The sequence below is a fragment of the Olea europaea genome, chromosome 10, assembly GCF_002742605.1.
Source record: "Olea europaea var. sylvestris chromosome 10, O_europaea_v1, whole genome shotgun sequence".
Lineage (NCBI taxonomy): Eukaryota > Viridiplantae > Streptophyta > Magnoliopsida > Lamiales > Oleaceae > Olea > Olea europaea.
The window spans coordinates 43,507,145-43,523,973 of record NC_036246.1 but is presented as its reverse complement, the minus strand read 5'-3'; the positions used below and the strand labels follow the sequence as shown (position 1 = coordinate 43,523,973).

The following is a 16,829-nucleotide window of genomic DNA, read 5'->3' as shown; positions in this document are numbered from 1 at the left end:
CAATTATTTCCAACCAAGTACATGGATCAGAAGATATGGCTAAAGAACTGTGCAAATTACTCTGGAACTACAGTGATCACCATTATGAATATTGTGTAGTTGAAGATATGAGTCAAGCATATCTTAATAGTGAAGAATTCCCTGCAGAATTCTTTGATTCGAAAATGGAAAAGTGATGGTGACAAAAGTGGCTCTTTATCATTACTTTAATAAAGAAATTTATTAAAGAAAAATTGTGGCTACTAAAAGACAGAAGATAGTGCAAGAAAGTCTCCATAATTGTGACCACTTACACACTAGTTGTCAAAAGTGGAAGACAAATTCAATGATAAGGGAAATAATTTCAATAGAAGAGGTCTACCTAGCAAGAAGATTATGAAGAAATCGGTGGAGATAAGACTTTGGAGCTATCCAACAAAAGGAAGTGGAAAACACCTGTTACGATAAGATTCTCAAAGGCTTCTATAAAAGGAGGCAAGAAGGAAAGGATCTCGAAATAGCTTATCTCTTAAACACTCTGAAGAAACACATCTTAAAGAGATATCTTTTGTAATCTGTATACACCACTTGTATGCAGAAAAATATTAGATAGCTTGAAGATAGCAAAGCTTGTAATAAGGTAATCACTTATGGAGTTCTAAACTTCATAAGGTGAGTACCAAAGGTATGTAAATATAGATTGTAAGCATGTACTATTTCAGTTTATGAACATTAAAGTAAAGTTTGTTATGTTCAACAAAACTTTCATAAAAGGATTTTGTTAAGTTTCTCATGATTCCTCGACAGTATAGATAGAGATTTTAAAAGATTTTCAAAACATTGATTTTGAATGGATGTTAGCCATGCCAAAGTACCCATCTTTGATGAATGGTTTAGGGGAAAAATAGTTTTCTAACAAAATTGTAGTACATTGTGTGTGAGTTATCTTTTAAAATTTCGTTCCAAGTAAGAACTTGATTCTGAAAAGAGTTTGGATAGAGGTGAAAATAGAGACTCTGGATACTGTGAGATAGCGTTTGTGGTAACACGGCTAGTTCTCTAGAATGAGAAATGCAACTTTAATTGAAAAGCCTTTTGCGGAAGCAGTTGTGGACCCAAATGATTTTAAAAAACATTTTAAATCTTTACTTAATTCAGAAGATTGATTAAGTACATGCAAAGTATCTATAAGAATATACTGGACGGAAAGTCTGTTTACTTCTATTTGATTACTGTAAGTTATTTACTTGCTTTTATATACTTATGCTTTGATTATTTTGATGAACAATTCACAAGCATCCACATCTACTTCTAATGATCTTAGATTATACTTAGATGAGAAAGATATTTCGTTTTTATTCAAATTAGCTGAAAAGTCTGAATATATATTTCCTGTTGGCAAAGAGAAAATTGAAGAAATATACCAAGATATAGATTATTTTTGTAAGCACAATATAAGATTTGGTTTTGTAAGAACTAGCAGAGAAATAAGAAAGGTAGAAGATATTATAACTAAACATAGAGATATACAAGAAGAAATCTCAGAAGGATTAATTCGAGGATACATAACTAAGGAAGATCAGTCTAAGATTTTTGAAGAATTATCAAGATAGCAAGAATATTTAAAGGTGTTTGAAAGATTGAAAAATATAGATATAGGTCTTGATTAATAAGTCCCGAAAGATATAGGATACATCTTACAAATAATAAAAATAAAGGTAAAATAATATTTCTAATAGAAGAGGCCATTTTGAAAAATAGGATCAATAACCCGGTCATTTAGAAGACTGTCCCATTAAACAGGTGATATAGTATTTTTTTACCCACTTTTCCAAGATAATTTATCAGTGTGCCACCCTCAACCAAATAATCTCTGAGATGCCTCCTTAAAATTGATATTAGCAAAGCTTTTGACTCGGTTAGTTGGGACTTTCTCAAGAGTGTTCTTGAAGGGTTGAGTTTTCCTTTGACATTTGTTCAATGGATTATGGAGTGTGTTACCACTCCGACATATTCGGTTGCTTTGAATGGAAGTATGCATGGTTTTTGAAAAGGCGGGAAAGGCCTTCGACAAGGTGATCCACTCTCCCCTTTCTTGTTCGTGATTTGTCTTGAATATTTTTCTAGAATGATCAAGGATGCTACAAGTGATAATGATTTTAATTATCACCCAAAATGTGGTCCCCTCAAGATAACCCACTTGGCTTTTGCGGATGACTTGATGCTTTTTGCAAGGGGTGTTGCTATGTCCGTTGAAATTCTAATCGATTGCCTTGACAAATTTGGTTTAGCATCGGGTCTAAAGATCAACACTATGAAATCCAGCATCTACACAGCTGGAATTTTTGGGTATGAGCTTCAAACTATCATGGAAATCTCAAATTTTTCGAAAGGATCTATGCCTTTTCGTTACTTGGGTATTCCTCTTGCATCGGAGAAGCTCAAAGTGAGTTCTTATGCACCGTTTCTTGAAAAAATAGCGGGTTATATTGGAGCTTGGAGTTGTGCATCTTTATCCTATGCCGGCAAGTTGGAACTCATTAGGGCCGTGCTTCAAGGTGTTGAATATTTTTGGCTTTCTATCTTCCCCATTCCGGCTACAATTATTTCGAGAATTGTTAGCCTTTGTCGGAACTTCCTTTGGGGATCAAAGAAGCCATTGGTTGCATGGAAGAATCTATGCCTTCCGAAAACGGAAGGGGGCCTTGGATTGAAAGACTTGAAGACTTGGAATTTAGCGTTACTTGCTAAATCCCTTTGGAACATCCACAAGAAGAAGGACACCTTATGGATTAGATGGGTTCATCATGCTTATCTTAATGACACTTGTATTTGGGAGGCTCGTCCTAAAAAGGATCACTCCCCACTTTTCAAGAAATTACTTGAAATCAGGGATTTTATTTCTACCGAAGAAGCTGCCCAGCAAACTGTAATTCCGAGACAGCAACAGGAAACGGGGGCCCATCATTTTCAGATCGATCAGGGGGTTAACAGGGACACGTCCAGTGATGGAAGGGCATTAAATGGACGGTTTTTTTGGAGCTGGGAGTGCTCTGCATGACCAGAATTTGGGCCTTTCATTCAGCAGCATTTCTGGCCGGCAGACAGCTTTCTTCGGTAGGCAGTTTTTTGAATCTTCGACTCAAAATCTGGGCTGTTCTGTGCATGATAAATTCTCGACAAAAATTGCCTATGAATACTTTAGGCATAAAGGTTCTTTGAAGCCGTGGGGAGGAAAAGTTTGGAAGCCGTGCATCACTCCGAAGCATTCTTTCTTGCTTTGGTTAGCAGCCCAATCAAAGTTACTAACTAAAGACAAACTACTCTTCTTGGATATTGATCGGAAGTGTGTCTTTTGTGGACTTTTTGAGGAAACTTGTGACCATTTATTCTTTAAGTGCTCCTTCACTTCCTCATTATGGGGAAGCATTAGGAGATAGCTTGGCATCACAAGATCTATGTCTACACTTGCCATTGCGCTTAAGTGGATGAAAAAGGAGAATCGTGGAACTTCGTGGCTGACCAAGACGAAGAGAGTTGCTCTTGCTAGCACAGTTTACTGCATATGGCTTACGAGGAATAGGAAGATTTTTTAAGACCTCCTGGCCGACTTGGATTCTATTGCTAGAAGGATCAAGACTCACGTATACAAAGTCATGTTTACTTTGTATCCGGATGTCTTGATTCTTTATGAATCCTTGGTCATGGAGCTTTGATTTCTTTGTATTAGCTTTCTACTGCCTTTGCCCGGGTATGCCCGGAGTACTTGTTTATGTTTATGGACATTGATTTGTTCGGGTATGTACGGTGTACTTGTATTTGATTATGGACATTGTTTCGTTCGGGTATGCCCGGTGTATTTGTACATGGTACATTTTTGATCTATATATTTACATTTACCGATAAAAAAAAAAAAGAAAATCAATTTCATTCTATTCTATTATCTCGTATCTTCTCTATAAAGTGGATCAAACTGGTACAAAGACTCGACTCATGACACGACGATCAAAGACCCTATGCTTATAACGTTCCAAACAAGTCTACTTGTTAAAGAGGACAAAAGGTGTCAAAATTTGTAGATTTCATACAGAACGAAATTCAAAGGGGGACAGCTAATGCTATTTAGCTTCAATAATCAATTTGTAGAGCAATAAAAGTCACTGTCACATTAATGGGTGTTAAGCACCGTTATAACTAAACATTGTTCCTATTATTTAGAAAAATAAAAAAGAAAATGTCATCTGTATAGAATTATTTATTTCATACATGTTTGTCAGACAGTCACATACACGAGACTCTGCTGTTGTTAAAAAATTGGTTCTGTACAAGCAGTACGTTCCAAATAAAAATACCCAACTTGTAAAACAGTGTGTCACGCCATAACCAAATCATCCCATCGAAAATAACGTGCCACTTAGGTATTGCCGCCTTCCCACTCGAAGCATCAAGGATCTGCTAGCGTAACAGTACCGTCATGCTGTGATATTTATACCACACATGACACAGCCTGTGAGATTAGCGCAAAAAAGAGCAAGTACAACTGCACCAAATAGACCAACCCAATCTTCTGTATAGCAGCTCCTTCTATAAAATCCGCCATTTTTCTCCTCTCTTCGAGCTCTTTGTCTCCGCCATTAGAGCATTTCTTGAACTTTCAAATTGTAAATTTACGTTTCCAAGTCAAGTGTAGATCGTGAAAATAGAAACCCATCAGCTTACACTGTTAACTCACTGGTTAGTCGAAGTGAATATTGTTATTTGCAATTGTTTTAAATCATGGTCTATCTAAAAGATTCACACTCCCACTCGAATTCCAACAATGCTACAAACGCACACCGGACGTCGCTGTGGTACCACGCTCCGCCGCCATCTACCACCAAATCTTTTTGCTCCGTTGGTCGTTCCATGCGCACCATTCGGTCTAACTTCTTCCAGTCTGAGAAATCGCCACTTGTCTCCGAGAACTTGACCGACTCAGTGATTGACCTGCGACTTGGCGAACTCGCCAATAAATCACATATTGATTCAATACCCTCGTCATCCTCGGATGCCATAGACCATTTTTTGGAAATCTCACAGACATTCAGCGATTACTCGGCATGCTCCAGTGATATCTCCGGAGAGCTCCAGGTGCTCGCAAGTTTACCGAGTCCAGTAGATCCGGACCTGAACCAGGGATCGAAATCTGAACCCGAGCCAGAACCATGTCCAGGATTCTTGCAGAGAGAAACATTTTCCACAGAAATTGTTGGAAGTATTTCTCCAGAAGACCTTCAACCTACTGTTAAACTATGTGTTGATGGGTTGAAATCATCCTCAATTGCAGTGAAAAGATCAGCAGCAGCTAAACTAAGACAGTTAGCGAAAAATCGGGTCGACAATCGGGCCATGATTGGAGAGTCCGGGGCGGTTCCCGCTTTGATCTCGCTTCTTCGTTCCTCGGACCCTTGGACACAGGAAAATGCAGTTACTGCTTTGCTTAATGTCTCTCTGCATGAAAGTAATAAAAGCTTAATTGCAAGTTCTGGTGCCATAAAATCCTTAATATATGTGTTGAAAACAGGGACTGAAACTTCTAAACAGAATGCGGCGTGCACATTGCTTAGCTTGTCTTTGATTGATGAGAATAAATCATCCATTGGGGCTTGCGGTGCAATCCCACCTTTAGTGGCGTTGCTCATAAATGGGTCGAATAGGGGAAAAAAAGATGCATTAACGACGTTATACAAACTATGCTCAGTAAGGGTGAATAAGGAAAGGGCGGTGAGTGCGGGTGCTGCGGGGCCGTTGGTGGGGCTTGTAGGGGAGCAGGGAACAGGCCTGGCAGAGAAGGCCATGGTAGTGTTGAGCAGTTTATCTGGGATTGAAATGGGACGAGAGGCTATCATGAAGGAAGGCGGTATCGTGGCTCTCGTGGAGGCACTTGAGGATGGGAGTGACAAGGGCAAGGAATTTGCAGTTTTAACTTTGTTGCAATTGTGTGGGGAGAGTGTTAAGAATAGAGAATTGCTTGTTGGGGAGGGAGGAATTCCCCCTCTTGTTGCATTATCCCAGACTGGGACGGCTAAAGCTATGCATAAGGTGAGTCTTAAACTCTATAACTCTTGAATCAGCTCATTAAGTCTTGATTTTTATGGTGAATATAACAATTTAGGTGGCATGAAACGCAATTCAAATGCTAGTCTGTATAGACTAATTTTCTTCAGACCTATAACCTGTGGACATTTCATTGAGGTCCTATATTTATTGCAAATATAGCATTTTCGGTGGTATGATATGCATATTAAATGCTGTTTATGTTATATTGTTTACTTAGTTTCTCAAGACATATATCCCTTGAATCATTTCATTATTGTCGCGTGATGACTGTAAATTAGAGTTTTAGGTGATAGGATTGTTTACTTATTTGCTGAAAGGATCCAAGCGTTATTTTTTTGTATGTTTTACACCACAGAATTGGGATCAGGACATGGTATTTGCTAAGACTTGGTTCATAATTGAACGGAACTTTCTCCAACTCCAATGCCAATTCTAATACCTCAACTTCTACCGCCTAACTTGGTTTTAAGTAATTCATGGAAACGTTCAGATTCAGTAAGCACAGATCACAGTATTATTAGATTTGAATTTTATTAGGATAGGTGCATTTAGGCTGCTTAAGTATTTTAACAATTTTTATATAGATTGTCAAATGAGGGGCCCTGAATGTCCTGCAAGTTGCTCGGAGATTGACCTGCATTAGTTTTTTTAATACTAAATGATAGCACCACAAATTTATAATCAAAATTAGGCATTAATCTGAGCATTGTTGTCCGTATCCAAAACTTGCTATGCGATATTTATATTTTCACCAGGTCGATATCCACTCTTTTATGATACAAGAGAATAATAATTGTTACAGTGTTACTTCAGTGACTTTGATGGTCCACCATATTTTGGGGATTCTTTAATAGCAAGCTGCAAGTTTCTTCACGCCATTGTGTCTTTATGGGAAGAATGATTTTGATTGTGTGTGGCTGTAATTGGCAGGCTGAAACGCTACTTATGTACTTGAGAGAATCAAGACTAGAGACTTCAACTCCATAGAGAGGTTTCTTAGATGGTTTTGTTACTTCGTATATACAGGAATTGTTTTCGGAGGGTTTTTATTGAGTAATTTGAGGTTTATCATGAATGTTTGGAGGGGAAAAAAAAATTAGAAGCTAGCTTTTGTTTTGAGTTGAGAAGTTTTGTTTGGGATATCCAAATTGTATGGAATGTTGTACTAGTTACTTTCATGATCTGGTGTATAAAAGGCTAAGTGATACTTGAGTTTGGCTTAACTCAGTATTCTATATACTCGTTCATGGTTAGATTTGATTCATTTTTCCTTGACCTGTGCACGGTTTTCATAAATGATTATTGGCAAGACTTGAAATCATGACATAACTTGGAAAAAGTGTAAGATGTTTGAGTTGGGGATTAATGTGAATTGAAATTTGGAAAATGCTATATGTACACCATGAGATGTACACAATGGGTTACACCCCCCTCACATAGAGAGAGGTTTACTATTATTTTATTGTATGTGAACCCCGTCCATGTGAAGGGGGTGTAATGTTGTGTGTACACATAGTATTTCCCAATAAATTTAGGTTTGAACATGACATACCTATCATTTGAAAGAGACTCTACAGCTGGCCAACTTGCACTTTTGGACAACAAAGGTAAAGATAGTTTATTCACCTGTCTAGATCAGCCCTTGATTTATCCTTTGACCTGTTTGATATCTCTCCAATTTGTTTAACATTGTTAAATTCAGTTTAGCTCTGAGACAAAACTACAGTGAAGCGGCGGCGCTTTTGAATATGCTGTGGTCTCAACGCCCTTACGAGGTAGCAATGAGTTTCACTTGGGATTCTATAATAATCATCGACATTGGATCTAGTATTATAAGTTAATCATCTCGGAGTAAGATTAAAACTAAAGGGATTGTAGGGTCACTGGACCCCTAACTCTTGGTTGTAAAGTTGAGCAACCTACAATGTATTAGTCCTACCATAATGCATGTACATATTCACTATGATAAAGCCAAGAAACCCCACAAGAAGATTATGTAATTTGGTACAAATTTTATGATTCATTTCTTATTGTCTTGTCATTATTATTGAATTAGCTGGCAGTACACTTATGTTTTGTCCTGCTGTTTGGAGGGACCACGTCTCCATCTCGAGTTTTCAACTTGGTACCATGGATTGGCGGTGACACTTTTTAACGGCTGTATTTCGAAGTGAATTTGTGTACGATGTATGGTGAAAGAGAAATGACAAGAGTTTTGAAAAATTTAAACAAAAGCATAAATGGTTGGCATTGACAAAGATGGAGATTGAAAGGTCAAAATAATTAATAGTAAACTCTCCAGCTGGTTTTTTCCGTATTAGGCTGTCTTACTTTTTTCCATTATCTTATACAATATATATACCTAAGCCGCCCCGTTTGACTCTCATTTTTCAAAATAAAAATAGGTGAAATGGTGTTTTTTTTTTAAATAAATGGTTGAAAAAGAAGTAAAAATTTTCGATTTACGTATAATATTATTTTATAAAAAATTATGTGATTGAAAATAAGAAATAGAAAAATAAAATATAATGTAATTTAATGTAATGGGGCTAAATAGAGCTAATTCTGCAGCAGCAATTTGAGCATGGTCGTGAGCCTGCTTGAATAATTCCGAGGAACATTGGGACTTTTCCTTTGTCATTGTTCTGTACGATTCAAAATATTAAATATATGTACGATTGCAAAGTTATGTATCATTGCAAATTTTGAAACCGTTCGAGTGCAATCAAGTTCATTTCTTCAATGACGAGTTTTTTACTATTTCCGTCTATCATTTTAAGAATCCTAGAGCCATGATAAAAAAAAATCAATATATTTCTCTTTCAACATATTATTTTAATTATTTTCTTTTTAATACTCTCATTTCACTTTTCTTTTTTGTCATTTTCTCTTCTTCTTCGTTTTTTTTAATAAAAAAAGATAAATTTGTAAATAAAGTTGTTTCTCTTACCATTTCTTTCAATTTTTCTATGATTTTTTTTTTTGATAAAAATCAGATTAACTTATAAATATTTATATATATATTGGTTGCTTGTTTAATTTAATAACCTTTTGCGGGCTTCAATATATTAATAATATGGGCATTGTTACACGTACATCAAACTTTACATAATGTCATATGTCACTATATTATTTGTCAATTTAAAATATATTTCATTTTTTCATCCAATTATTTTTATTCACATCATCTTATATAATCACTTATGTACCATTTTTATGTGCAAGTAGCATAATTCTAATAATATTGAATATTAGAGATTTCTTTTTCATCGAAGAGTATTGAAATGTTATATTTTTTTAATACTTTGGTTGTTTATTTTTCTATTTTAGGTGAATTACATTTTTTTATATTCTTTTAAAAAATGTTTTTATTGACATGAAAAATATAATTTTGATATTGAGTCATGGATTATTTGGTATACAAGTAACATGCATGCATGTTTTTAGTTTTAGCTTTTAGGAGAGGGTCACAAGACTAAAAGTGTGTTTGATTGACTTTATTTTTCAACCTAAAAAATATTATATTTGTCCATTTTCAAACGGATAATTTACTCTCTATTTCTCTATCTTATCCGTTGACTCTATTCTATCTACTCACCAGATAATTTACTCTCTATTTCTCTATCTTATCCGTTGACTCTATTCTATCTACTCACCAATAAAAAATGGACAAATATAATATTTTTTAGGTTGAAAATTAAATTAATCAAATACATTTATTTAATAATTTTCATGAAAATAAGTTCTAGATAATTGAATTGTCTAAAATATATTTTCTTTCTATATAATTTCTATGCTTGCAATCGAGCGAATAATCGAAATTGATGTTTCAAAATGAATGCTAAAAGTTTACAAAAAATGAGAATTAATTGTTCCAATGTTATTGAATTTAGGTTCATATCTTTGATTAGTCACTGAAATTTCAAATATCGAGTTTTGATTACTGAACGTCTTCAATTGCTCACTAAAGTTGAAAATGTCAAATTTTGATCATTGAACTTTGAAAATTATTGTACATTACTTACTATAAACTCAACATTTTTCAAAGTTTGAAATTTTTGCTAGGGAGTAATGTATAACATTTTTTCAAAGTTCAATGGTCAATATTCAACATTTTTACTTTAGTAAGCAATCGAAAATATTGATCTAAGTTTAATAATCAAAACTCGACATTTTAAACTTCAGTGACCAATCAAATACATGAACTTAAATCAGTGACTATTGGAACAATTAATTCCAAAAATGAAGATAATTAGTAAGAAGCCCAAATAAATTTAGTGTGTGTTTGAACCACATTATTTTTTAAGAATGTATTTTAGAATAGTAAATTGATAGAGAATGTATGGTTAAAAAATAATTTTTTTTTTAAATAGTATATAATATTATTTTATTTAAAAATATGTTATTAAAATGATGTCAAATCATCGTTTAAGAATATATTTTTTTCAAAATGATGGCTCAAATAGGGCCCTAAAGGAGCTCAAAGCCCACCCCTAAATCTCAACCCGAATGAAACGATCTGATTCCCACTTCTGCACTTCGCAAAATCCCAGCTCTCCGTTCTTGATCCTTCCGCTCAAAATCAAACCCCAGTCACAGTAGGAATCTTTATCTTTTAATTGTGTTTCTGTTTCTTCTCCGTGAGTATATATCTTATTCATCAATTGTTTGGCCGATTTTATTTAATTCTTGCACCATATGTCAGTTGTATTAGTAAGTCGACTTGAAAAATGTTGGAACTTTTAAGGTAAGCCTAGCTTGATCTAACGCATAAACGCAATTGCAGAAAATGAACCAGATTGTGCAGATAGATAACCAAAAATAGGTCTGATTAAAAACTAATCCTCAAGCCCAATTTGGGACTGCTGCGATCGAATTCTCTCTCCAACGAAATTGGGGTTACCTGTATTTTGCTCTTCAGAGACCTCTCCAACCCTTTTCTCCAATGGCAGGTGAATTTGCTTTCATTTATTTTTTCCTGCTTCCATTTAATTTACATCATTATGGTATCGCCACTATTCTTTAGTCACATAAATTAATATATTATATGAATAATGATAAATTAGGGGATAAAAAATCGACGACCAGGCGTAGAGATAGGGCTGCAGTGGTGGTCCTTGGGGACATTGGGCGTAGCCCACGTATGCAGTACCAAGCGCTTTCCCTTGCGCGTCAGGTATACTTCTAGCTATACATACTGTGCATGTTTGTGAGAATTTGGTCTCTGTGTGTGTGCTAGATTGGGGAGTAGGGGGAGGCAATGGTTCAGAGTTTTAAATTTGAAGATTAGTAGGGGGTACTCATGACTAAAATTGCTTTTAAATTAACAAGTTCGGTTTTGATGCTATTTAACGGATTCTTGACTTCTGTTCTATAATTTCTGGTGCTACTGAATAGCAAGTGATTTGATTACTTGGTTGATATATATGCAAAAAAAAAAAAAAAAAAAAAAAAAAAAAAATATATATTGGTGGTTAAAAAAAAAAAAAACACAATATATATTTTTTTTTTTTTTTAACCACCAATATATATTTTTTTTTTTTTTTAACCACCAATATATATTTTTTTTTTTTTTTAACCACCAATATATATTTTTTTTTTTTTTTAACCACCAATATATATTTTTTTTTTTTTTTAACCACCAATATATATTTTTTTTTTTTTTTAACCACCAATATATATTTTTTTTTTTTTTTAACCACCAATATATATTTTTTTTTTTTTTTATTTAATTAAAAAAAAAAAAAAAAAAAAAAAAAAAAAAAAAAAATATATATTGGTTTACATCTTATGTCACTGGAATGAAAAATATTTGGGATGATTTTTTTTACAAGAGCTGGAAGAATAATCTTGCTCAGTGTAATTGGGGTTGAAGTTATTAGCAGAACATCAATGACGAAATGTTCGTTACTTAGGATCAAGAGGATTTTTATGACAAAAGACCAGTTTTCTCTGTAGAAATGTTATTTGATTGTTGATTTTTTTTTATCTACCCAACACTGTTTTTATTTTGAACTTCTAATTTCTCTTGCAGGCTTTTCTAGAGGTTGATATTGTTGCATATGGAGGTATGCTTATATCTTATGATGGCTGAGTGAAAACTGAAAAGTAACTTCTATTTGTTGGTCAAAGTGTCTAGGTTATTTATTTTATTTTATTTTCACTTTGTGATTTCTACTCAGATTGAATTGTTTCATCAAATAATGCATGTTGTCTTGAACAAAAACTTATATCATATTTGGTTAGGTTCCGAGCCTCACACTGCTGTTTTAGAGCACCCGTCGATCCACATTCACAAAATGGTATAGTTACTCATTTCTAGACTGGCTATGCTTAAAATCAATGTTTTCAAAGCTGGACCGGACCGGCCAGTTCACCTGAAAATATGGGAACTGGACCTAAGTCCGGCGGTTATAGTGCAAAAACCGAATGTTAAGAAACCGGTGCAAAATCCGGGAACCGTCTGGTTCAACATAAAAACCGGTGAACCAGTTGCGGTTTTTAATGGTTCACTGATATTTCCTACAAAATAATGTGTAAAATGAAGAAGAAGAAGATTCCTTCATTGCTGCTTTTGAACTGGAGCTCCATTATCTTTTCTGAAATCCTTGCACAAATTTTTAATCAAACATCTAATATTCAAATCCAAAACAATCTTATAAAAATACATATATCTTATGTTTTTATATACAAATCTAAAATATATTATGTTTTTATATACAAATCTAAAACAATATTTATGTTGTTACATATAAACGCATATATTTTGTGGGAGGAGAAGACTGAGAGAGAAGATGGAGAGATGGCGGAATATGGTGTTGAACTTTTGCCTCTGTAATGTATATTTGATATTAGGGTTAGGACTTTGGGTATGGACTGTCAAATTGTTTGGGCCCATATTTTTTTTTCACTTAATGAAAAATTCCATGAGTTATAAATGGTAAATAATGGGTTTTAAAATGCTATTTTAATATACTAAATAAATAATAAATCCATTTATTATGTTAATTTGGGGTCAATCACGGTTTAAACTCGGTTCGACCGTTTACCTTTGACCATTTAACTTTTCCGGATCAATTACAGGGCCGGTTTTCAAAACATTGCTTAAAATTGTCAAGACATTAAGGAAACTCTATTTTGTGTCCGACAGCCGCAATGGCCAACTAGAGCTCAAAGTCTGCCGAAGATACTCCGTCCCTTAATGCTTATGCTCAAGCCAATTGTTCAATTTCTTATGCTTCTTTGGTATCTTTGCGTGAAGATACCAGCTCCTGATGTTTTTATAGTCCAGGTGAGCTTCAAACTTGTGCTTATTTCGTCATTTGAACAATGATGTTTGATGGATTCATAATCTTTTGTTATCTCAATTGTCGTATGATTGGCTATGCCAATGTCAAATTCATGAAACCCTATTTTGTCGTTTTACCTTATATTATATAACAGGTAATGTTTACCTTATATTATTGCTGATGTTATTGGAATATTCTTGAATAGTCCTTTTTCAGGCATTCAAAAAAATCTTTTCATCTTGATTAAAATCCTGGTTGTAATTGTATAGGAAAGGTAGATTTGAATGTGTTACCCTCTCCTATTCCCATTTATCTTGGAAAACCTTGTGCTTCTATACGGCAACATGTTCAGGTGGAGGTTGTACCAATTAAAGATTAATTAACGATGACTTAAAGCATGTTTGGCAAGAGTTTATAAACAATTTTATTTACAAATAGATAGAAATGTATGGTAAAATAAATGGGTAGTACTTGCGGGTTCCATGAAATGTGGATAAAAATTGGTTTCACCATTTGTAAACATTGGCTAAACATAGGCTTAGATACTTGGGCTGGAGCCTTTTTTTGTAGACCTAAGAATCAGGAAACTCTTATTCATGAGAGTAATGAATCCCAGTAGAACAGGCTAGAATAGAGAAATGCAGACTAAAACTAACATGCCTACTATGGTTGCAAATGGTTTGATTGCCAATGGATCTTCCACTAGAGGTGGCAATGGATAGAATACAGAGGCAAGAAAGAATTGATATAATGGAGTTCCATATTTATTGGCAACACGCCTTAGTATGTGTTGATGTTTTTCTTTATAAGGTGAGAAGTTCTACTGATAACTCTGAATGTAGCAGTTTAAGTCCATATTAGGCATATTCACTTTGTTTTTTCTCGAGCTGTTTTTAGGGAAATCTTGCCTGTGTTCTAATAAATGGTTTAGAAGCAATTCCCAATTGTCTTTAGCTGTGCTTGAGAGTGCATCACAAACTACTTTTACTGGCTGGCTTATCTCTAGCTGTGCTTGGGCATCATGTTCTAATTTTTTTGCTGGCAATCTGATTGGATCTCAATTGTTAAAGTATTTGTTGTAACTTACCCTCTGAATGCCTAGCTTGGTTCAGTTATGTGAAATTGACTCTTGCAGAATCCACCATCTGTTCCTACCCTAGTAGGTGTAAAGTGGGCTAGCTGGTTGAGACGTTCGTCATTCATTGTAGACTGGCATAATTTTGGATATACGCTGCTTGCACTATCACTTGGAAGGAGTAGTTATTTCGTATCAATATATCATTGGTAAAATTAGATTCGTATTATATCAATCGAACTGAGGATCTATCTTTGCATTTTAGAAATATGAAATTTTGGTGTATGCCCAGGATTGAGAAACGTTATGGCAAGATGGCTCATGGTTCACTATGTGTGACTGGGGCAATGCAACATGAACTGGCTGAGAACTGGGGAATTAAGTAATAGTATTATTTCAAAGATCTGTCATTTATTTATATCTGCTCACTCATTTACTTGTTCCTAGTTATTTACCTGCGTCCTCTTTGTTTTCCAATCATAGAGCCACTGTTCTATACGATCAGCCTCCTGAGTTTTTTCGACCGGCTTCTCTTGAGGAGAAGCACAAGGTAATTTGACTTTATTTGTCATAGAATGCTTTAAGAATATATTGAATGAACAAACCTAAATTTAAACAGCAATCTAGTTATTTTGCAGGATCAACAAAAGCCTCAGCCAGCCATCTGGTTTTCAGGATTGTATTAGTAGTGGTAAAGCAAGTTGTAATACTGTTCTTTTGGTTCACCGTTTAAGTTGATGTTGAGAGTGTGGGGGCTAATTTGATGTAGACTTGAACACTACTAGCAGGGATGACAGCATCAGATGACAATGATCCTAATGTAACTCCAATTACGGCTCAGCTTGGCACTGATATTTTCCTGAAGCAAAATAGACCAGCACTCATTGTTAGCAGCACGAGCTGGTATGTTAAATTGATTCCTCATCATCTTAGTTTACTTGAGCTTACTTTTCCTTTCATGACCACCCCATGTCTTTGTTCTCAGATCATATGAAAATGAAGGAAAGGAAAAACATAAATAATCATGGGTTGGCAATGTAGCTACGCAATTTCTTGAATATCAATACTCTGATATGATTTTGTTCCCAGGACTCCAGATGAAGACTTTAGCATTCTTTTGGAAGCAGCACTTATGTATGATAGACGCGTTGCTGCACTACTTAACGAGGATGACTCGACCAGAGATGAAGTTGTTTGGAAGGAAATCTGTGATGGGAAGCAATTCTCATATCCAAGATTGTTATTCATCATTACTGGTAATGACTGTTCATACGAAACAATCTTTTATTTGACTGGTAACTTTTTTACATTTTAGAAAACTGAATATCATTTTTACATAAGTGAAGGTAAAGGGCCAGAAAAGGAAAAATATGAACAAAAAATAAGGAAGCTGAGCCTCAAACGGGTGGCATTCCGTACTATGTGGTTGTCAGCAGAGGATTATCCTTTGCTTCTTGGTAAGTTGTAAAAGGTTAACGGCTTATATTTCACTTCCTACTGGTAATAGTTATATATGTAGGTATGGCAACGTGCCGAGCTGACCTTCCCAGTCAGGTGCTGGGGCAGGGATTAGAATATACTCATTTACGTCTCCAATTAATTAATTATTTTTATTCTAATATTATTTCCTTTTATTTAAATGAAATTTAAATTTAAAAATAAAAAAAAAATATAAAACAAAATGAAAAGATTTGGTGCGGGGACCATGTTCCCCTTCCCCATCTACAACTCGATTCCTAATGGTGAGGGAACTGTGTATTTTACCATCCCTACTTATATCTTCCTTTTCTACATGTTCAGGATCAGCAGATCTTGGCGTTTGCCTGCATACTTCTTCATCAGGGTTGGATCTACCCATGAAGGTATTGTGTCCTGAAATCTGTTTTTTGCTAGGAAAAACAATTTTACCGCAATTGATTTAGCTCCTCTTCCTTGCAAGTTTCTCTCTCACTTGTTTTTGTGTTGTGTATGTGAGAAATGCCCTCATTGTTGGAACTTTTTGGTTTATTAGGTTGTAGATATGTTTGGCTGTGGACTCCCAGTCTGTGCTGTTTCATATTCTTGGTAATATCTTCTGGTGAGCTTCTTTGTGAAATAATAAAGATAAATGACATTTTAACTATACTTTTTGTCTATGTCCAGCATCAAGGAGCTGGTACAAGCTGAAAAGAATGGCCTTCTTTTCTCATCATCTTCAGAACTAGCTGATGAGCTCATGGTAAGCTTGCATGTAGGAAGCTAGATAGCATTTTGGAAAGCCAAATAATTTATATTCCTCCAAGAACAAATCATTATGGTGACACGAGGATGATGGATATCCTTTATATTTAGTTTCCATTTTTCTGCAATGTCACTATTTATTGTTTGGGTGGTGGTGGGGGGGGGGT

The 16,829-nt window shown here is 34.8% G+C and overlaps 2 protein-coding genes across 9 annotated transcripts in view; both read left to right on the top strand.

The window, feature by feature from the left end:
- Window positions 1-4,296: 4,296 nt before the first annotated feature.
- Window positions 4,297-8,099, top strand: LOC111402406 (U-box domain-containing protein 4-like). Of its 2 annotated transcripts, none has more exons than XM_023030689.1 (2): window positions 4,297-6,060; window positions 6,881-7,010. In XM_023030689.1, exons 1-2 carry the CDS (start codon window positions 4,756-4,758, stop codon window positions 6,977-6,979), a joined length of 1,404 nt encoding a protein of 467 aa, XP_022886457.1. In that variant the 5' UTR covers window positions 4,297-4,755; the 3' UTR covers window positions 6,980-7,010. The 2 variants fall into 2 exon arrangements, with proteins under 2 accessions (XP_022886457.1, XP_022886458.1); XM_023030690.1 differs by having other exon boundaries at window positions 4,348-6,060; window positions 7,009-8,099.
- Window positions 8,100-10,555: 2,456 nt separating this feature from the next.
- LOC111402403 (UDP-glycosyltransferase TURAN-like) overlaps window positions 10,556-16,829 on the top strand; it is a 7,546-nt gene continuing 1,272 nt past the window's right edge. The window contains exons 1-17 of one of the 7 annotated variants that reach the window (XM_023030685.1): window positions 10,556-10,676; window positions 10,865-10,977; window positions 11,012-11,030; window positions 11,145-11,254; window positions 12,113-12,146; window positions 12,325-12,380; window positions 13,229-13,369; window positions 14,503-14,651; window positions 14,735-14,824; window positions 14,926-14,992; window positions 15,070-15,133; window positions 15,228-15,345; window positions 15,532-15,698; window positions 15,789-15,899; window positions 16,243-16,304; window positions 16,454-16,506; window positions 16,585-16,660. In XM_023030685.1, the coding sequence (XP_022886453.1) occupies window positions 11,024-11,030; window positions 11,145-11,254; window positions 12,113-12,146; window positions 12,325-12,380; window positions 13,229-13,369; window positions 14,503-14,651; window positions 14,735-14,824; window positions 14,926-14,992; window positions 15,070-15,133; window positions 15,228-15,345; window positions 15,532-15,698; window positions 15,789-15,899; window positions 16,243-16,304; window positions 16,454-16,506; window positions 16,585-16,660 (1,305 nt within the window). In that variant the 5' untranslated portion in view covers window positions 10,556-10,676; window positions 10,865-10,977; window positions 11,012-11,023. The other 6 variants (XM_023030681.1, XM_023030682.1, XM_023030683.1 and 3 more) reach the window with 6 other exon arrangements.